Raw genomic sequence first — 23,039 nt, forward strand, 5'->3', positions numbered from 1 at the left:
GTTCGTTGGACTTCTTGAATGGATATATTCTCATCTTTCATCATACTGGAAAATTCTCTTCCAACAAATCTTGGACAATTTTCTCTGTGGTTTTATTTGTCTCTTCCTGTTCTGGAATTCTTTTGACATGTAGGTTATTCCTTTTGATGATATCCTCCATGAATCTTAGGCTTTCTTCATTTTGTTTTGATCTTTTTTCTGATTGACCCCTTTCCAAAGAAGTATTCAGGTATTTGTCTTCAGTCTCACTAATTCTGTCTTCCATTGATTCAGTTCTATTCCTTTGCCTGTTCAATGTGTTATTTATTTCTGAAAATTTAATATTAATCTTCTGGATTTCTATCTGTAGATTTTGTATCATTTCTCATTAATTTTGTCATTTTGTTCTCGTATTGTCTTTTGAAGTTGTTGTAGGGTTTTCTCTGTTTTCCTCAATTTTGTCAGTGTTTTCCTTGATCTGTTTCTCAATCCGTTGAAGGTACCTAAATATAATTCTTTTGAGTTCCTTATCAGGGAGTTCCAATGCTGCTTCTTCCTCAGGGATATGTTTTGGGTCTGTATCCTGGTCCCTTGTTTCTCCTGCTTTATCTTGCTTCTTTGTGTGGGCTGTGGTGGTCTGTTGTCTCCAAGACATTGTGACGTTGTTGTGTTTTTATTTAATTGGTGATTGTATGTTGGAGTGACTTGCTCATGATTTTTGTTTTCCTTGGATGTTATCTACATAAGCAGGGCACTGTTCTTCTCTGTTTGCTAGTTGGCACCATTTATACACTTACCACCTGTCTCCTTCCCCATTGTCAGCCTTTCGTATGTCCCTGCCATTCTTGGCAAATAGATCTTATTCTTAGGTCTCTGGAATCCAAATGAGAATGGTGTCACTTTAAAATCCAATATAGCCACTTCTTGTAAACATTAAAAATGGTTGCATCCTCAGTCACTTTAAATATCCAAAATGGCTGCTGCTTGTAAACATTCAAAATGGCTACACCCTCAGTCACTTAAAATATTGACTTGAATGTGCTCACAAGCTAGCTAATGTGTACACATTCCAGATGGAAACGTTGTTGTTTTGGCCTAGGACAACATGGTAAAGGGCAAAGGCTTGTAGCATCAGACAGTCCTGGATTTGAAAGCTTAGCTTGGGCTCGTGTTACCCTTGGGTGAATTACTAAACCTCTCTGAGTCACCTGTGTCCTCGTTGTACAAATGCAGACAATGAGTCTTTGTGCTGTTGTAGGTACTGAGACCATGTGTGTGAAGTGAGGATGGTGCAGGACCAGGCAGTGTTTCCTTCTCTTGTACACAGGGTCACTATGAGTCGGAGCCAACTTAACGGCATCTAACAACAACATGTCAAGTGCTTGGTTCATAGTAGGGGCTCAACCACATTTCCCTTTCTTTCCTAAACCCAAGTTCTCACCAAGAAATGCCTCGCTGATCTCTGAGATGAAATGTGTTGTCTCCCAAATCATGGTGACTCCATGCACAATGGGATCGGACTGTTGGAATCCACAGGGTTTTCACTGGTTGATTATCAGAAGGAGATTGCCAGGCCGTCCTTCCTAGTTCATCTTAGTCTGGAATCTCCTCAAACCTGTTCAGATCATCTAGAAAAACCAAACTCATTCGGTCCTGACTCATAGAGACCCCTCCTTGGCTTTCCAAGATGGTATCTCTAGAGAAGTAGATTGTCCAGTTTTCCTTCCAAGGAGTGGCTGGTGGGTTTGAACTGCCAGCCTTCTGATTAGCAGTCTAATGCCTTAGGCACTACGCCACCAGAGCTCCTATTCAGCATCATAGTAACACACAAACTTCCACTGGCAGATGGGTGGTGGCTGTGCTTGAGGTGCGTTTGCCCAGGAGTTGAACCTACGACTCTTGGATGGAAGGCAAGAATTCTACCACTGAAGGTGAAACGAACCCCTTCAGGTTAAGGGGGAAAAAAAGTGAGTAAATAAACATAAATAATGACTGAATCAGCAAAACTGGAGCAGTGCTGTTTTCTGAATGGACTAAGAATTGGATAAGCATTTGTTTAGGCTTCAGGCTCTGTCTTGTGAGTGGTGTCAGTCTGTCTCCCACCAGAGCTCACCTCTGTCTCAGAGACTGGAGAGTCAGAGAAGAGAATCAGCAGGCACTCAACAAAACATCTGTTGAGTGCCTCCTGTGTGCAGCCCTCTGCTATTGGGCCTATGGAGCCTCTTCAGCCCTGAGTCTGTCCAGAGAATTGGCTAAGCCAGACATTAAATTTCTGAGGGAGGTGGGTGGGCATTGGAGGAATAGCTCAGACCTAGATACTTCAGTCAGGGACCTTGGAGAAAGGTCCCTGCGTGGTGCAGTCGGTCTGCCCTTGGCAAGTAACCTGAAGGTTGCCTGTTCAAACCCACCCAGTGGCACCATGGAAGATCCGGGTGAGCGGCTCTTATAAAGATGACAGCCAACCCAACTCCGGAGCCTATGGAGTCTCTCTAAATGAATACACAAACACACAAATGCCTCAGCAAGGACCTTGGAGAAATCCTAGATGCTCACTTGAAAAATGAAAACAGGCCTAAAGAGGTGCTGACACATGACACAAGCCACTCATAAGTGGCAGATATAATGGCAACAAGCAGTCATCTGCTGTCCCAATACTTTAGCTTACAGGCAATTTATTGAAGGTTTTTTTTTTTTTTAAAGAAGTATTTTTCTGCTTCTTTTATTGTCTCTTTTCCCCTCAGTTGTTCTTCTTTTTCCTTATTTGTTTTGCTCACTTATTTCAATTTAAAAATTTCTTCCTGCACTGATGGTCTTTGACCAGCAACAAGCCAGTCACTAGAGGACCATTGGAAGCTTAGTGTGGTGGGTGATTTTGTCCCCCAGAGGGACACTTGGCAGTATTTGGAGACATTTTTGATAATCACAGCCGAACAGGGGGTGCTGCTGGCATCTAGTGGATAGAGCCCAGGGATCCTATTCAACATCCTATAATGCTCAAGACAATCCCACAACTAAGAGTATCAGCTCCAAATGTGAGTTGTGTCAGGTTGAGAAACCTTGTCTCAGTGTATAAGGAGAGAAGATCTTGGGTGATACAGTTAATGCACTTGGCTGCTAACCAGGAGGCTGGGAGTTTGAGTCCACCCAGAGGTCTTGGAAGAAAAGCCTGGTGATCTTATTCCAAAAAACCAGCAGTGGAGACCCTCACGGAGCGCAGTTCTACTTTGATGCGGCACGGAGTCGCCATGAGTTGGAATCGACTCAGCAGCTGTTTTCGATGAGGAGAGCAGTGTGAAACTTCTCTTAGTCCACGTCCCCAGAGAGTAAGCTTCCTGACTTCGTGGGTGGGCAGGCGAGTGACTGGACTGATTAGCTTGGGGAGGGGGCCTTAGGCGGGCAGAGACTAAATGCTTCTTATACAGATTTCATACAGTTCCTCTGCTTTCAGCTCCATTTTGTGCTCATGCCTCCAGTGGCAGCTGGTACCTCCAATTCCTGGGCCTTCCTGGGGTTGTATGCTGTCATTTGATTTGTTTCTTTACAGACCATCAGGATTCCACGGTCTCTGGTCGAGTCAGTTACCCATCTGCTTTCCATCTTCCAGAATTCTGTTGCCAGCCCTTTCTGTTGCCTGCTCTCCCATGCTCACGGCCTTACTTATTACTTTACTGTCATTTTAGTCAGCTTTGGAGAGGCAACGGAGATGTGTGTTGAGCCTCTCATCTTAAACCAGAAGTAGGGTCCTTATGCTCCGGGAAACTCTTATATTCATTGAAAGCTTTGAAATGCATCTGGCCTCTGAGCCAGAGGAGAAAGTGCTGGAGGGCCAGAGCTCTTCTGGCAAAAGTCTCGAGGCAGGCATTGAGGGACAGTGGGGGAAGCACCGTATAGGAGGTTGAAGAGCTCTATGACTTAATCTCCCTTAGCCTCTGTTTCCTTCCGGATTAAAGGTGTAATCTCAGCTCTTCCTGCAAAGGTGTGATGAGTTGATGGGTGTAGAAGAGCAGAGAGCTTTGTAACAGGCTGTTGTCATCCTTGTGGTTGGTGTCATCACCTTCGTCTTCACCTTCGTCTTCATTAAGTGCATGGTCAAGGCAATGTGTCACTTGGGCACAGTGACAGGATGTGGCTCTCTGGTAGATAGAGTTAACCCCACAAATGAGTGTGAGTACCGACTGCCTCATTTTCTTGCCAGAGGCCTCCAGTCTGGCTGGCAGAGTGACGACCCGCTGGCCAATTGGACGGGGCTCTTTAATGTCACCGACGACCAAGCAGTACAGAGCGGCAGTGACACCACCTCCAGGTACTGACCCTGTGAATGGCCAGGGAGGGGGGAAACCCCTGCCCCCACTTGCCCACCACCCAGAGTTACCTTCAGGGACCAGGCTTGTTACTATGTTCAAAGTTCACCTTATGTGGGAACTCCACCTTGCCTCCTGTGATGTGAGAAGTAAGTGGATGTGACGTGAACGTGAGGGAAGGACCCAATCACAGCAAAGTGGGGACCCTTGAAGTTCACTCTTGGTGTCTTTAGGCTCCTTCACTGCCCTTTTCCTGCCCTTCTGGAGACCCTCCAGCCTCTCCCAGTCCTTGCATATATATGCCCAAGGGCCTGTGTGTCCCCCCTCCCAACAAAGAATTAGTCACCCACACCTGCTGTCAGGGAAGGTGGGTGCTGAGTTCTCTTGTGCATAAGAGTCTCTGGGTGCCCTCTGTATCAGGGGCAGGGATGTGGGGTACAGAGTCTGGGTCTCAAGCCTCCGTCTGAGGTGGGGCAGAAGCTCTGCCCGCTGTTGCTGATATCTCAGACCCCAGCCTGAAATAGTGTGTGGGTGACAGCTGGGGTGAGTGCTGGGCATGGGCCCCTGCTCCTGTGAAATCCCCCTGCACAGGCAGGGTTTGCTCTGTCCACGGGTGAGGCTGACCTTGGCTGGGGAACACCATCTCCATCAGGATGGCTGTGATTTGACGTTCAGACCGTCCTGTGGTTATTTCTTCTTGATCTGTTTTAGTGTTTGAAGCTAAGATTAGTAAGTAAGGGTACTCTGTAGAGTCAGGGGTAGGATTTCAGTAAATATTTGTTGAATGAATTAAAATAGAATATTCTCAAGTGGAGCAGCACGCTCCTTAGGGGCACACTGTGGGGAATGTTCACAGACAAGGCAAGGTGCCCTCTCTGCTCGGAGTTGGATATGGCTGGAACCTGCCAGCTAACGGGTTTCCAGAGGCTGATTAAACTGTTTTGGCCCTTACTTTTTATATTTTGAAGTACAGGATAACTTCCAGATCCATTTCCCTGGGAAAGATGCCTGAAATTTTATGCTATTAATTTTGACACCAAAACATTTAATTGACCTTGAAGAGGCAAAGTGATGTGTCTTTCAGGTTCCCCCAAGGTGTGATATTTTCATTGAACACTCTGAAAAAATAAAGGCATGGATTCAATGTCAAAAACCATTAAGGGCCATGCCCTCAGACATGCATGAGTATGTGGAGGCAGCCATACACCATAGCACAGGCTTGAGGACCATCTCATGGCCTGTTAGTAGTCCAGTTCTGTCCATACCTGGAAAGTGTATGTTGGGAGTCTTGGCTAGCCTCTTGGCCCCTGGGGTCTTGCTCAATGTTATATGAAAAGGGTGAAGAGGCCACAAAGTTGTCCCTTCCAAATCTTGAGCCTCTAATGTTGGCTTGTTAGCTGTGTGACCTGCCCACTCAACAAACCCCTTACTACCTGGCAGCTAGGTAAGTCAGCAAGCGTCTGCCTTTTGTGATGTGCTGTGTGCCTCCCTGGGGAGGACTGTGTTATGGGTTGAATTGTGCCCCCTCAAAAGGTATATTGAAGTCCTATCACCCCCCATACCTGTGAATGTGACCTTGTTTGGAACTGGGTCTTTGAAGATGCTCTCAGTAAGTTAACATGAGCTCATATTGGAGTAGGGAGGCCCTAATCCGATGTGAGTGGTGTACTTATAAAAGAGGAGAAGAGACACAGACAGACATGGGGAAGATGGGCATGTGAAAATGGAGGCAAAGATTAGAGTGATACATTTACCACTCAAAGAATGCCAAGGATTTCTGGGAGCCATCAGATGCTGCAGGAGACAAGGAAGCCTCTTCCCTTTGAAACTTCAGAGAGAGCACAACTCTGTTGACACCTTGAATTTGGACTTCTATTCTCCAGACTGTGAGACAGTACATTCCTTTTTTTCATTCAGAAGAACATAAAATTGATGTCATTATATACCATTTACCCAAAACTCATTGCTGTGAAGTCAGATGCAACTCATAGCAATTCCTCCTTGGGTTTCTGAGGCAGAATCACTACAGAAATAGATTGCCCAACCTTCCTTTTGAGGAGTGGCTGTTGGGTTTGAACTACCCACCTTCTAGTTAGCAGTTAAATAGGCATTGCGCCACCAGAGCTCCCGTATACCATTTATTTTTAAAAATTTTTATTGTGATTTGGGTGAAAGTTTACAGAGCAAATTTGTTTTCCATCTAGCAGTTCATACACATTTTGTCTCATGATACTGACTGCAATTAAAAAGAGTAAATTTTAGATGGATAAATTTCTACTGTTTTAAGCCACCTGGTTTGTGATACTTTGTCATGGTAGCCTTAGGAAATTAACATGAATAAATTCCTTGCAAAGTTCATTGTGGTTTTGGCTAGAAAATACTAGTCAAGTTTTGGCCAGAAAATACTAGTCAAGTGAGCTGGGCCAGGCTTCTGGAAAGCTGTTTCCGGGCAGATGTTCTCTGGCAGCTGTTGAGACCAGTGCATGGATTCTCTTTCTAACCTTTTCTACTGCCGGCATCTTTTGTCCTTCCTCCATCTTTCTGCCATTTTGTATCTTGCTTATCTTTCTTTCTTTCACTACTATTTCTTTTCTCCCTTTCTTCTGTCACTTTGTGTGTCTGTCTTTCTTCTTCTCTCCTCTACTTCCTTTCTTTCCTACTCCCTTTCTTGGCATTGTTCCCCTTTACTTTCTCTTTCTCTCTGCACCTCTCCCTGACTCAGGCCAGCCTCCCATACCCTGTCAGTTGCGATCACTCAGTTGCTCAAGGTCAGAGACACCACTGGCCTCTGCCACTTTGGTTTTGGAATTCAGATGCCCTTCATCTAACGTCGTTAACAGCCTCAGCTGATTTCCTTTTGGAGAGTTGCCACTTGACCAAGGACTCCTTTAGTCACAGAATAACTGTGATGATCACACATCCCAAATTCTCTGGGACAATCCCAATTTCTTGTTGTTCCCCAAAGTACCTACATATTTGAGAAACTACAATGCATATATTTCCTGCATGTGGAAAATAATGGTTAATGTAATTAGAATGGAACTCTGTGTTGGAGATTTTTTGTACCTTAATATGTGAGCAACTTCTTGTTCCTTTGGAGTGAGACAGGTCATGGCAGCAAATTTGACGAGTTTAGGGAAGGACCTAATGAGGACATCATGGAAGGTGCTCTGCAAAGCAGAAGTGCATATCTCCATGCCTGGAATATGTGATGACTTCGTGGTATTATTCAGCTATTGAATAATTCAGTGCATGCTGTATTTTGCTATCTATAGCTGTGTGGTATGTACTGTAAGTTGGTATTATTCATTATTAAAGAGACAGAAAGGGAAGTCGGGAGGTACCAAATATAGCCAAAGGTTAAACCCAAATCTACTGTTGTTGAGTTGATTCTGACCCTATAGTAACCCTATAGGACAGAGTAGAACTGCCCCTTTGGATTTTCAAGGCTGTAAATCTTTACAGAAGTAGACTGCTTCATCTTTCTCCCACAGAGCAGCTGGTGGGTTCGAACCACTAAACTTTTGGTTAGCAACCTAGCACAGTACCACCAGGGCTCCTTACCGAAGGATAAAGAGGAACAAAAAACCAAATGACTCATAAATTTTATGCTCAACCAGGAGCCACAGGAGAAGGAGCAGGTACAAATGGTCAACCTAGACAACTCCATACAAGACCACAAAGAAAACCTAGGCCAGACAGTGCTCATAAAGCCTGGAGTCAGACTTACCTTGAAGAATAGCTGAGGGAGGGCCAGGCTGACTTGGAATATGAGTGAATTATGACATACATGTTGACGTGGCATTAGTAATTTAAGTGGAAGTCTACAAAGTGCTGTCCACTAAGTGTCCTTAGACAATTTGCTTTAATGAGCAGATAGAATTCTGAATCAGCAAATGCTTCTATTTAATTGGGTTCTTTGGACAAGTAGGAGAGTCTTTGAAGACAGTTCTCATCATATTGTTCAAATTATGTGTTTATGTTTCTGTGCCCTCCACTACAGCAATTGTATTTCTTTGTCTTCAAATTCTCTGGACCTAGTATTGTGCTTGCCATGTAGTAGGAGCTCAAGAAATAGTAATTGAATGAAAGAATGAATTGAGCAGGGGAATAGTAAAGACTATTAGTAAGAACCAAACTAGTTGCTATCGACCTTACTCAGCTTCTGTCACATGAAACATGCTCCTCATCCAAGTCCCTGTCCATCTGTCAGCGTCCACCTTCTGCCCCACCTCCTCCTTTCAGCCTTCCCTGATAAGCCCAGCCCTCCTGACTCCCCTTTCACTCTGCCTTCTGTTAGAGGTGTCTGCACTGAGGGCTGTTTATATTATCACACCACACAGGACTCTGGCCAATATGTAAACCCTTCCATGTTAGCTGAGGCATCCCCCATACCCCCAGAAGCCTCCTAACCTGAAGAAATGGGCTGGACCACTTGTGAGTACATTATCAAGGTCTTTGACCCCTCTAGCTTCAGATATAGCCCACAGGCAGTGGCTGGCTGGTCAATGGTCCCTTCTTCCAGGCTCCATACCAACCTTGACCCTCTTGGTCTTATACCACAGGAAGCAAGAGGAGATGTGGAAAGATGACCTCAGAACACTTATCTCTGAGATCTAGAGAAGAGCTGGCCCAGGCTGCCTGCCACCCCAAGCTGTCTGTCCTGCTGTACTTTTGGGTTAAGGTACAGGGGACCTCCCAAGTAGGAGGGTAGAACCAGTCAAGTTGATGACATAAGAGAGCTCTCTCCACAGACAGGCGAGCTGAGGAGTGTTGAGTGCCTGGACCAGAGCCCTGCTCTCTGGGTTGAGGACTGGGTGGTGTGTGTCTAGCATGTCACATTTTATCGCTGCCAGGAACTTGACTGAATTCAATTTAGCACTTTATTATGCTGCAGTGAATTGTTCCCTAATTGTTTCAAGATAGTGTATAATTAGGTAATAAATTGTGTGGTACAGATGGCGAGTGCTCCAAGAACTCAATGTAGAAGTCAAAGGCGTTTCCGTGAAGGGGTGAAACTTGGCTTGGATCTTCACAAGCAGTGCCTATAGCCAACCCTTACTGGATGTTGACTGTGTGCCAGGCACTGTGCTGGGCATCTTACATGTGTCATCTCCTGTAATCATCATACTCAAACCTTTGAGATGGGTGCTGGCATTATCCCTGTTTTATAGATGAGGAAACTGAGTCACAAAAGGCTTGGTAAGTTCCAGGTGGCCATTGGTGGAGAAGGAACACACCACATACAGACTGACTCTGGGGACCCAGCGCTAATGGAGGTGTTGGACAGAGGGATTTTATGGGTTGCAGGGAAATCATCCAGGCCTGGGATAGGTCTCCTTGGCTTTCCTTCCCACACCCTCTCATATTTCTACTCCTGCCCTTAGTTCCTGGCTGATAGGCCATAATAAAAAGGCCATATTGATTTAATGTAATTTATGTGCATATTCCCTTCTCATATTGCTGTCAATCCTGCAGGGCTGGGCTCAGGCAAAATTTTCTGGAGGGTCTCTCATCTCCCTTCTCCCACTTTGCATCTTCTGTGGCTTTTCCCAGCTCCTCCTCCTCCCCCCCCGTGCTTAGCGCTTTTCTAGCTGTTATTGCTAAATATGATGTATTCCACCCGCTCCTGGGGATTCTTTTCAGACAGGAACCTTTAGGGGCTCCAGAACCCCAAAAAACCCAACCCACTCTCATCATCTCAATTCCAACTCATAGCCGAGCCCCATTGGGTTTCCAAGGCTGTAAATCTTTATGGAAGTAGGTAGCCCAATCTTCCTTCCGTGGAGCAGCTGGTGGGTTTGAACCACTGACCTTCTGGTTAGCAGCCCAATGCCTTATCCACTATACCACCAGAGCTCCTTTGGGGCTCCAGCATCCCAAAATTACCCCAAGGGGAAGAGTTTTTCATGGTGGAATCTCAGGGGAGGGGACAGCTATTGAAGCAGGGACAGCCTTGGGTGTGTACTTCTGCCTTAAGGCTTTCAGGTTGGGTTGGTATAAGCCTCTCTGGTCAATTTTCATTTCTGCAGAAAAGGACAAACAAACGAACAAAAGCTCTTGGGCTCTATCCAGCTGGAAGAATTTGGAGAGTGAGGTTTGGCAGGTTGCTCAGTGCTGGTGGTGGAAAAACAAAACGAAACAAAAATGGCTTGGCCTTCCCCTTCCTTATTCACCTGATCGGCCTTTCATGGCCTGACAGAAGTAAGGTGGGAGGCTGTCCATGAGGTGAGGCCGTTGTTGTGTGGAGACTTTTCAGGTGGCGTTGGTTTATGAGCTCCCGTGGCCCCCGTATTCTGTGATCTTGAGGCACTGAATTGATTCTCCTGAGCAAATAATCACTTACATGAACATTTCTGTGCCTCAGTTTCTTTATCTGTAAAATTGGGGTCATATCCCAGCCACCTCTTGGGTTGATACAAAGGAGGTAACAGACACTCATGTACTCCGTAGGTGGCCTAGACGGCTGAGGGTTCTTCTCCCGTGAGCTGCTCTAGGTTACTGAAGTTAAAGCACCTCACATAGTCCCCAGACAGGCTGAGGGGAATGTGAAGGTTTCTTCCTGCCTTGCTTAGTCATTACTGGGGTCCCCTGAGTGAATCCAGCTTGGTGAGTGAATTCTCACCATTATCTGGGGTATGTGGCGTTCCATCTCTGGGCCCTGTATGGTGAAAACATTTAATCAGATGACCGAGGGCTCACGTCAGGGCCTCACCCCGTCCTCTCCCCAGGTCAGCTCCTGAGCATTCCATTTCTCCCTCCAGTGGCCTTCAGTTGTCAGGGGTTTCCTCACGGCTCCTGTGGTTGCTGCCTCTGACTGTCCTTAACATTTTATGCTGGTAATTTAGCAAAGGTAGGAGGCCACAGAAATGAGCAAGACAGCAGAGGAATGGGTGAAGAAGAGGGCTGAGGTTGGGCTGGTGGGACCAGGTGTCCACCTGATAATCAGGACATTCATAGGATAAGGCTGTTTTTAAAGGCTTTTCCAGTTTTCCATTCCATGCAGCCACACATAGCCCTTCATACTCCTTAATCGATGGCCATGGAACACGTGGGCCTCCTTGATAGAATGTGCTTCCTCATACTGAGTGTAAACCTTCTCTCCCTAATTCTCAACTGGCAGTTCTTAAAGTTGCCTTTTAGAGTCTCACAGAGCATTTATGTCTGTTCCTTCTTATTCCGGTTCTTCCTTTACATGTGTGGAGTCCACCCCATTCTCTCCTCCTCATGTGGAACCAAGTCTTCATACACGTACTCTATGTATGCTTTCTGTAGAGAATTCCATGCTCACCATCTCCATCAGCTCCTACTTCTGATCTCACCTCACACATGCCAGTGGGGATTCTTCTCCCTTCACCCCCGATTCTGACCTTCTAGATGCTAGATCAGTAGTGCCTTCTCTGTCTTCCTTTTCCTTGACCTCTCACCAGCAATGGATGGAGTTGACCCTTCTATCCTAGAAACTCTCTCTCCTCTTAGTTTCCATGTCTCTTTGCTCTCTGGGTTTTCCTCTCACTTGCAGACCTTCCTTCCTAGTGTCCTTTGCTGCCTCCTTTTCCTCTGCCTGACATCTGGACATTGAAGTTGAATGCAAGTTCACCCTATGCCCTTGTGTCTCCTCCACCTATTCTCTCTCAGATGTCTCATCTGGTACTTTGTCCCTTGACTCTGGAAGGTGCATCACTAGCTCTGACCTCTTCCCTGAACTTTGGACTTGTGGATCGGACTGCCACCTGTCATTTCCTCTTGGAATGCAGGAGTCATAGTAAACCTAAAAAACTCCTCCTCAGAGGAGCATGCTACATACCCAGCATAGTGCTATGAGTGAGGCACAGCTGGGACAAGGAGGTACCCAGGAGCTTCACTTTGATTCAGTGACCTTTGATTCACACCCGAAACCTGTATATCTCCCGTCTTCCTCATCTCCTCCAGTGACTCCATGATCCAGCTTGTTGGTCAAGCTGTAATCCTAGGAGTTACCATTGATTTTTCTCTCTCTTTCAATTTCTAATGTTAGCCATCAGCTTGCCTTAATCACTCCTTTCCCTACACTCTTCTTGCATCTGTCTACATCTCCCCATATTCTTTGCTACCACTTGGTCCAACCAACCATCTTTTCATGTTGCAGTAGTCTTGTGCCTCCTTGTTTCCTCTCTGTCCCCTTCCAGCCTCTCCTCCACACTGCAGCCAGAGTAACCTTCTACATTGTTGTTGTTGTTGTTATGTGCTGTCGAGTCGGACCCGACTCATAGCAAACCCTCCTTGGGTTTCCGAGACAGTATCACTACGGAAGTAGATTGCCCAACCTTCCTTCTAAGGAGTGGCTGGTGGGTTTGAACCACCAGCCTTCTGGTTAGCAGTCAAGTGCCCTAGGCACTATGCTTCCAGAGCTCCTGCCTTCTGCATTAGATCATGTTATTCCCTTGCTTAAATGCTCTGCTGAATTTCCTTCGCACTTGGTGACCCACAAGACCCAGTGTGACTTGGTACTGCTTACCTCTCTGACCTTGCTCCCTCTTGCCTCCAACCACCCTGCTCTGTTCACCCACCTTGGTCAGCTTGCTGCCCCTCCAGCTCATTAGCTCTTTCTCTCCTCAGAGCCTTTGCATTGACTTGCTGTCCTCTCTTGGGAAAGTTCTTCTGCTTGTCTGCATAGGCATGTGACTCCCTCTATTCAGGTCTCAGTTATGAGTTGAATTATGTCCCTCTAAAAACATGCGCTCAAATCCTAGCCCCTGCTCCTGTGAATGTGACACTATTTGAAACTAAGACTTTTCTTTTGTTATGTTAATGAGGCCATATTGGCATAGGGTGGGTCCTAAACCTGATCCCTCCTGAGTGGTGTCTTATAAAAAGAGCAAAACTGACCCAGATACATGCAGAGGAAGATGCTATGTGAAGGTGGAGATGGATGAATCCACAAGTCTGGGAACACCAAAGATTGCCAGCAATGACTAGAAGCTGAATTCAGACTCCTAGCCTCAAGAACTGTGAGGAAATACATGAGTCTCTCTCCATCCAGAGCAAAGAAGAATGAAGAAAAGCAAAGACACATGGAAACAATTAGTCCAAGGGACTAGCAGACCATGTAATCCTTGGCCTATATGACCATGAGACCAGAAGAATTAGATGGTACCCAGTTACCACTATCAACCACTGGAGGGGGATGCCTGCAGAAGATCCTGGATAGGGTGGGAGAACGGTGTGGAACAAAACTCAAAATCACAAAAAGAAAAAAAAAAAGGCCAGGTTTGCTGGTCTGATAGAGCCTGATGAGACCCTGAGACGAGGACCTCTAGTTACCCTTCAGGTCTGGAACTGAACTCACTCCTGTGGCTTCCAGTCAAAAAATAGATAGGCATATGGGGTGAACATTTACATTAGGTAGATACACTCCTTGGAGCATCAATCATGGGAGAACAGAAGGGCAGTGTTTATACAGGGAGATAGCTGGGGGTGGGGGAAGGCATGAGTGCATGGGAGGGAAGGACACAGGGAAGAGGTAACTACAGGGAGGAGGTGGGGGGAGGGCTGTTACATTGTGGGGCACTGCAGCTAATGTCATGAAACAAAATGCACATCAGCTGTTGTATGGAAAATGAATTTTCTCTGTAACTCACCCAAATCATAATAAAAATTAAAAAAAAATAAAAAACCTCAGGAAATAAATTTCTGTTCTTCAAAGGCACTCACTGGTGGTATTTTTTGTTTGGTCCCCTTTTGAGGGAGGCCTTCCTCCACCTCCCACCCCCTTCTAGGCACCCTCTGATTCCCTATCCTGCTTTACCTTTTTATAGCGCTCATCACTACCTGGCTCTAACGTCAGTAAATATTTTATTTGTGTCCCTTCATGCGGGTGGGAATTCTGTCTTGACTTGTCACTCTGTCTGTACCTAAGACAGTACCTGGCACATAGTAGATGATCAGTAACCCTTTGATGAGTGAAAGAGAAAAATTCCTCTCCACCCACTGAGGATTAGACATGGGCAATGGAAGAGTCACAGGTAAGTCAGTGTAACGGGGGCTGGGCTGGAGGTGTGCCCAGCCACAAGGAGGGAGAGTCAGAGGCTGCCAGAGGAAGCTGGCACTGAGGCTGACTTGGCAGGAGCGAGACCCAGTGAGGAAGAATATTCCGGACAGAGAGGCCAACCCAGGTGAGAGAAGAGGACCTACTCATGCCCTTGGCTCTGGGGTGAAGAGGAGGGCTATTGAGGAAGTAGGAGTGGCTAGATTTGGGGAGAGAGGCAACTAGGATGCAGTTCTTGGCATGGGCACCTGGGGGGATGGATGGTAGCTGAAAGCCACTGGGAGCAATTTCAACAGTGAGTGTAGAAGACTAACCTTGCAGCCTTAGACACACTGAGGCAGGCCAGGATGTTTAGCTGAAATTTGCAAAGGAGGGTTTTGCAGGGCTTCCTGCCCTGGTCCAGAAAAGAAGGCCATCATGTATGTGCCCTCACAGAGAACGTGCTAGACACTGGATCAGGGCCCCACAGAATGCTGGTTGGGGGAAGGAGAAGTGAATCTCAGTGTCAGGCTCTGCTCCTGACACTGGCCCCCTCCCACCTCAGGAATGACACTCCAGGCTTGGAGTGAGGTCCACACTTGGACAGATTAACCATGGAGGCAGCAAGGGTTGCATTTAGAACACCAGGCTTTTTAGCTTTCCATTCTGATATCCAAAACATCTCTGGTGATTCCTGTAGACCAGTGAGGAAACCATGGCCCAGGGGGGCCAGTGACCTGCCAGACCACAGAGCAGGCATGGCAGCCCCGGGGCCTCTGAGCCAGGTCTGTCCTGGCAGCTGTGACCTGCAGTTGTTACCTGCAGCGCCCTTCTCGGCTCTCACTCTGTACCTCTTTGGGAGGGCACTTCAGTCCCTTTGAATTGTCAGCCTGCAATTTTTAGGCTCTGATTTCTGTGCATTTGCTGTGATGTGTGGTGTGATATCTTGAGGCGGCAGCTGTTCTGGCTCTAGGAATAGCACCAAGCTCACTGAGGGGCTGTTGCCCTTGGGAGATGGAGGGTGGGGAGGGTGCTTACTGAGAAAATCCTCAGAGAACCTGACTTGCACAGTCAGGGAGAGGGACTGTGCTGAAATGATTGAAAGCGTGGGTTCTGGGCTCTTGAAAGTCTGTGGTCTGCTTTCAAGTGCTACCATTTACTGAGGCATTGATGGTTCAGTGATAAATTCTCACCTTCTATGTGGGAGACCTGGGTTTGATTCCCATCCAGTGCACTTCATTGATAGCCACCACTTGTCTGTCACTGGAGGCTTGCGTGTTGCTGTGATATTGAGCAGGTTTCAGTGAGGCATCTATACCAAGAGAGACTAGGAAGAAAGGCCTGGAAATCTATTTCTGAAAATCAGCCAATGACGTCTGTGTGGACACATTGGTCCAATCTCATTGTGCATGGATGAGATGAGGACTGACTTCACAGCTAAAATGAACACCACCTTTGGGTGGCTGCCTGCTGTTGGGCAAATTACTTTACCTCTTGCAGCCTGAGTCTCGGGTATAAAATGGGGGAAATAATACCTGCTAGCCTCATGGGGTTCTTGTGAGGGTTAAATGAGACAAAGCTAAAGGATCTAGTATCAGGGCTGCCACATCCCATTGTGTAGGGTGGGTAGTGAACAAAGACATCCAGCCAAGGAGGCAGCTCTGGCTGAAGTCCGGCTTGTTGTCACTTGACAAGCCATGTGCCTGGCATGTGGTTTAATTCACCTGGAGGAAAATGTGCTTTGTCCTAATTTGCACAGAGGTGCCCTGCGAACTCTTGGTGTTCCTACCCAGCATGGCATGAGTATCAGGTCTTGGGGTTCTCTGAGAGTCTGTACCAGGCTTGACAGAAGCCTGGGGTCTAGCTTGCTGAGCCAGGGCAGCTCCCTGCACTCCCAGGGCTGGTGGAGGTGTAAGAGGGGTGCTCTTATGTGATACCTTCCTGGGCTTCTGGTCCCTTGAACACCAGCAGCAGCTCCTAGCAGCTGGGGGCAGCAATAGGGGTTAAGATAGACAGCCAAATGCATGAGCCTCATCTTGTACAAGCCAGTGGTCTTTGGGCCCAGAGTACTATGGCTCCAGAGAAGATTCCATGGCCCTGGAGAAGCTCTGCTGAGGGGACCAGGCCTACAGGGAGCCCTCTGTGGGGCAGGCTCTGTGAGGAATGGCCGCTAGGAATTATGAAGCCAGGCTTTCTGCAGGCCTGACACGGGACAAGCTGAAATGAGGCCTCTTCAGCCTGCAAAGCTAGAGCCCAGATCTGGGTGGAGGAGGGGAATGAAAACTCAGGGCCATCATTGTCACCTTTTTGTCTTCTCATTTAGTGGGGCCTAGCACCTGCTGACTAGGGCAGCCAGAGCCTGCCCTGAGCATGCAGAAAAGGGGGGGGTGAGGTGGAGAGAGGACGGGGGCAGGATGAGTGTAGCCTGATGCCTATATCCAACTTGGCTGCTGGATGCCCAATGGCATTTGAGAGGAGCTGGGCTCCTGACGTGACCAGCTGGGCCTATTTATATCAGTGAGCTGTCTGAGTGTGATGCCAGCGTCCCCTCCCCTTAGAGCTGGGGGGAGATAGTCTTTCTAGAACTGAAAGGCGAGACAGTGAGTAACTCACCTTAGAGGCTTCTAGAGTTTAAGAAGGTCAGAGAAATTGCTTCTCTCACACGTCTAGCAGGTTAAGGGGAAGCTTGGAATATTTGGAGAGAGGTCATGACTTAAAAGAAAAGGGTGTTTATTAGCCACTTCCAATGATAAGAGTCATATCCCCATCCCAGTAAACTTACAAAAAACACAGGATATTATTTTAAATATCGCTTATCATCCCATCACTCAAAAAAAACCCAAAAAAACCAAACTTACTGCCATCAAGTAGATTCTGACTCATAGCGTCCCCCATTGGGTTTCCAAGGTGGTAAATCTTTATGGAAGTAGATTGCTCCATCTTCCTTCCGTAGAGCAGCTGGTGGGTTTGAACCGCCAATCTTCTGGTTAGCAGTCAGATGCCTTAGGCATTGCATCACCAGAGCTCCTTTATCACTCAAAGAAACTCACTATTAGTATTTTGTTACACTTCTTCCCAGGCCCCTGTATTCACCTATTATAATAATTCTTTCTGGATATCATGTAGTTTTGTAACATGCACCTTTTACCCAACATCTTCATGTGAGCATCTGCCCATGTCACTACATACGAAACATGGAGACATCATTTTTGACGTCTGCATGATACCCTGTATCCAGAGCCAAGAGGGATTGCCATGGCTCACTCCAGAATGCAGTCCTTGGGTGTCTTGTCAGAAGCAGAGTCTAGGGGTGGCTCATTGTGGCTGTGTTCCTCTTAATTTTATTTCCTCAAGTCAACCATCTTTAGAGACTGAGATGGGGGCAAAAAAAAAAAAAAAAAACCCACAACAAAAACCAGTTACTGTTGAGTTGATTCTGACTTATGGTGACCCCATGAGTGCAGAGTAGGACTGCCCCATAGGGCTTTCAAGGCTGTGCCTTTCAATAGCAAATTACCAACCTTTCTTCTGAGGTGCCTCTGGTGGATTTGAACTGCCAGCCTTTTGGTTAGTAGTCAAGTACTTCATTGTTTGTGCCACCCAGGGATTCCACAAGCTGGAGCGGTGTAACCGAAAACCAAGGCAAACTCACTGCCGTGGAGTCGATCCCAACTCATAGCGACCCCTCCTTGGGACTCCTTGGAAGGAAGGTTGGGCAATCCTACTTCCTTAGTGATACTGCCTCGGAAACCCAAGGAGGGGTCGCTATGAGTTGGGCTCGACTCGAAGGCACATGACAACAACAACAACATCATTATGGAAGTAGATTACCTAATCTTCCTTCCGAGGAGTGGCAGATGGGAAAACTCAGAGTTCAGATCCACATATGAAACAGTTTTAATGACTTGGTTGAGGTACCAAATGGAGTCTGCAGCAGAGATGGGGTGATCAAGGATATCCCTATGTCTAAGCAGAACTTATCATGGCCTTTATCTGCAGGGTGATAGGGGAGAGGCTTACTAATAGCAGATGGAGGATGCAAACTGGTCTAGTGGGTGGAGAAACTTCCTGACTTAGTCACCTCTGACTCACCTCTGCCGAGGGTCCGTGAGAAAGTCTCTGACTCTCTGGGCCTCCTGGTAACCTCCACTGGGGCTCGTGCCCTTTAGTGATGGGAGAAGGTGGGGAGAGGGAATGAACGTTTCTGGGTGTCTTCCTGTGTGCCAGGTGCTGTGCTAGTGTGTCCTCTGAAATTCTCATCAGTATCTTACTCAACCCCGTCACATGTGTGCTGCCTCTTTTATCCTGATTTCAGAAAGGAGGAAATTAAGCCTCCGAAAAGTGACAGGGCTACTAATATGGTTAATTAGATGCAGAGAAGGGCTGTGAACCCAGTCCCAACAGCTTCGCCACCTACTAGCTGCCAACACACAGCACTATAATGCAGTCTTCATGGGGGGACCAAGTGGAGACCCAGAGAGACCAATCAGGGCCAGCTTTGTGCGGCAAACATAGGGGCTGGGATCTGAGGGGAGGTGCTGCTTGATTTTAACTTCTTTAGAGTTATTTTCCTCCTGTTTGTTGTGGACTGTTTTGTTCTAGCTTTGTGAGTGAGGCATAAGTACTGAGTAACCTTCAAAGCATATGTTAATACTTCATGGACTTTTAGAAATCACCTACTTCCAACAACTTGATTATTATTATTATTTTTTAAATTATTATGGTACAATATGTATATAACAAAACATTTGCCATTTCAGCCATCTTTATGTCCACAATTCAGTGACATTAATTATGTTCCCATGTTGTGAAACCCTTAATACTCTCCATTTCCATTGTTTTTTCCATTACTTTTAACAGAAACTCAGGGTCCCTAATCAAATAACTTGTTTTGAGGAGGAAAAAAGTGAGGCCCAGAGAGGGGAAGTGATTTACCTAAAGTCACAGAGTGGATTTAGAGGCATATCTGAGAACTCTAGGATAAACGCCTCCTCATGATCTCTGCATCCTTGGAATCTGGAGCTTTTCTTAGCAGCAGCCTGGAATCATGGCTTCAGCAGACCCAGTGGATTCTAAAAGGATTTAGGGATGTTGTTGGGGACAATCATCTTGTGATAGGACACAAACTTCACTTAATGCTGTATGCCTGGGAAACTATGTGAGTAAGAACCAAGGTCGTGGACTTCATTTGTGGCCCCAGGCTGACCTCTTGCATGGGGCCAGGTTCATAGTCACAGATAAGAGTCCAGTTTTGCTAATTAGTGCAGAAAGGGGTTTATTAAAGGCTCAGTTAGTTTACAGAATTGTGGGGAAGACTGAAGGCTCCAGCTGAGTTTCCAGGAATTACCTCCTAAGATTGCACTGTGAAATGGGGCTACCCTGAAAGTTGCTGCCTCTGATAGAATTAGGAAGCTGCTGCCACCACTGTCACCCCAGTCGCCTGCGAGAGTCATGTCACCCTTGCCACATTCTGTAGCAGCAAAACAATACCTTGTGCACTGTCACTCTTCGCACGGAACATAGTCACATCTCATGCAAATGCTTCTGATTGTTTTTGTTGTTAGGGGCCACTGAGTTGGCTCCAGCTCCTAGAGACTGTGCAGTAGAACTGAACACCTGCCTGGTCAGTGCCATCCTCATATCCTTGCTGTACGTGAGCCCATCGTTGCAGCCACGGTGTCAGTCCATCTTGTTGAGGGTCTTCCCCTTTTTTGCTGGCCCTCTAACAACAACAACAACAACAACAACAACTACTACTACTACTACTTTACAAAGCATGATATCCAACAACAACAACAACAACAACTACTACTACTACTTTACAAAGCATGATATCCAACAACAACAACAACAACAACTACTACTACTACTTTACAAAGCATGATATCCTTCTCCAGGGACAGGCCCCTTCTGACAACATGACCAAAGTAGGTGAGGCCATTCTCACTTCTAAGGAGCATTCTGGCTGCACTTCTTCTAGGACAGATTTGGTCGTTCCTCTGGCAGTCCGTGGCATTTTCAGTATTCTTTGCCAACACCACAATTCAAATGCATCAGTGCTTCTGCGGTCTTCCTTATTCACTGCCCTGCTCTCACATGCATATGAGGTGATTGAAAACACCATGGCTTGGGCTAGGTGCATTTTAGTCTTCAAAGAGACATCTTTGCTCTTCAGCACTTTAAAGAGGTCTTTCGTTGCAGATTTACCCGGTGCATTACATTGTCTGATTTCTTGACTGCTGCTTCCACGAGTGTTGATTGTGGAACCAAGTCATAAGAAATCTTTGACAGCTTCAGTCTTTTCTCCATTTATTGTGATGCTGCTTATTGGTCCAGTTGTGAAGATTTTTGCTTTCTTTATGTTGGGGTGTGATCCATACTGAAGCCTGTAGTCTTTGATCTTTATCAGCAAATGCTTTAAGTCCTCTTCACTTTCAGCAAACATGGTTGTGTCTTCTGCATATCACAGGTTATTAATGGTTCTTCCTCCAGTTCTGATGCTGTGTTCTTCTCCATGTAGTCCAGCTTCTTGGATTATTTGCTCAGCATACAGATTGAATAAGTATAGAGAAAGGATACGATCCTGACATACACCCCTCCTGATTTTAAAGCACGCATTATCCCCTTGTTCTGTTGTCGTGGCAGCCTTTTGGTCTATGTACAGGTTCCTCATGAGCACAATTAAGTGTTCTGGAATTTCCATTCTTTGCAGTGTTATCCATAATTTGTTATGATCCACACAGTCGAATATGTGGAAACTCAAGGAATACCAGGAAGATTAAAAATCTTCCTGGTATTCTTTGCTTTCAGCCAAGATCCATCTGTCATCAACAATGATATCCCTCATTCCACATCCTCTTCTGAATCCAGCTTGAATTTCTGGAAGTTCCCTGTTAATATACTGCTGTAATCATTTTGTAATTATCTTGTTTGATAATTTCTACATTCTGCTGGATCACCTTTCTTTGGAATGGGCACAAATATGGATTTCTTCTAGTTGGTTGGCCAGGTAGCTATCCTTCAGATTTCTTGGCATAGATGAGTGAGTGCTTCCAGTGTTGGATTGTTTGTCAAAACATCTCAATGGGTATTGCATCATTTGCTGGAGCCATGTTTTTCACCAATGCCTTCAGTGCAGCTTTGACTTCTTCCTTCAATACCATTCATTCTTGATCATATGCTCCTCCTGAAATGGTTGAACATCACCCCGTTCTTTTTGGTGCAGTGACTCTGTGTATTCCTTCCATTTTCTTTTGATGCAGGCATCGTTCAATATTTTGCTCACAGAATCCTTCAATATTGCAATTGTTGTTGTTAAGTGCCGTCGAGTCGTTTCCGACTCATAGCGACCCCATGCACAGCAGAACGAAACACTGCCCGATCCCGTGCCAGTCCCACAATCCCTGCTATACTTGATCCCATCATCGCAGCCACCGTATCGATCCATCGCGTTGAAGGCCTCCCCCTCTTTCGTCAACCCTCCACCCTACCAAGCATGACATCCTTCTCCAGGGAATGGTCCCTTCTTACAACATGACCAAAATAGGTGAGACGAAGTCTGGCCATTCTTGCTTCCAAGGAGCATTCTGGCTGCACTTCCTCCAGGACAGATCTGTTAGTTCTTGTAGCAGTCCACGGTACTTTCAGCATTCTCCGCCAGCACCACAACTCAAAAGCATCAACTCTTCTTCGGTCTTCCTTATTCATTGTCCAGCTCTCACATGCATACCAGGCGATTGGAAATATCATGGCTTGTGTCAGGCGCACCTTAGTCCTCAATGAGATATCCTTGCTCCTCAGCACTTGAAACAGTTCCTTCGCAGTTGACTTTCCCAGTGCTACACGTCGTCTAATGTCCTGACTGCTGCTTCCGTTGGCATCGATTGTAGAACCAAGCAACATGAATTCCTTGACAACCTCAATCTTCTCTCCATTGATTGTGATGCTGCTCATTGGTGCAGTTGTGAGGATTTTTGTTTTCTTTATGTTGAGATGTAATCCATACTGCAGACTGTATTCTTCAACCTTCATCAGTAGGTGCCTTAAGTCATCCTCACTTTCAGCAAGCAAATATTGCAATTAGAGGCTTGAATTTTTCTTCATTCTTTTAGCTTGAGGAAAATGCCTGGTGTGTTTTTCCCTTTTGGTTTTCTAATTCTAGGTCTTTGCACATTTTATTGTAATACTTTACTTTGTCTTCTGAAGCTGCCCTTTGAAATCTTCTGCTCTGCTCTTTTATTTCACCATTTTTTGCATTTGCTTTAGCTACTCTCCATTCAAGAGTAAGTTTCAGAGTCTCTTATGATTCCATTTTGGTCTTTTATTCCTTTCTTGTCTTTTCAATGACCTTTTGTTTTCTTCATGTATGATTTTCTGGATGTCATCTCACAACACATCTGGTCTTTGGTCATTGGTGTTCATTGCATCAAATCTGTTCTTCAGAGGGTCTCTAAATTCAAGTGAGATACAATCAAAGTTGTATTTTGGCTCTCATGGAGTTGTTTTAATTTTCTTCAGCTTCAAGTTGAACTTACGTACGAGCAATTGATAGTCTGTTCCACACTCAGTTCCTGGCCTTGTTTTGACTGATGATATTGAGCTTCTCTATGGCCTCTTTCCACAGATGTATTCGATTTGATTCCCATATATTCCATCTGTTGAGGTCCATGTGTATAGCTGCCATTTATGTTGTTGAAAAATTGTATTTGCAATAAATAAGTCATTGGTCTTGCAAAATTCTATCATGTGATCTC

At 46.0% G+C, this 23,039-nt stretch overlaps 1 protein-coding gene across 1 annotated transcript in view; it reads left to right on the forward strand.

The window, feature by feature from the left end:
- ST8SIA5 (ST8 alpha-N-acetyl-neuraminide alpha-2,8-sialyltransferase 5) overlaps positions 1-23,039 on the forward strand; it is a 104,938-nt gene that overhangs the window by 42,184 nt on the left and 39,715 nt on the right. Inside the window, exon 2 of the mRNA XM_042781386.1 lies at positions 4,175-4,282. Within this exon, the coding sequence (XP_042637320.1) occupies positions 4,175-4,282 (108 nt within the window). The remainder of the gene's footprint in view (positions 1-4,174; positions 4,283-23,039) is intronic.

Source organism: Orycteropus afer, unplaced genomic scaffold (assembly GCF_000298275.1).
Source record: "Orycteropus afer afer isolate SDZICR_OR568_19922 unplaced genomic scaffold, OryAfe1.0 scaffold00113, whole genome shotgun sequence".
NCBI lineage: Eukaryota > Metazoa > Chordata > Mammalia > Tubulidentata > Orycteropodidae > Orycteropus > Orycteropus afer.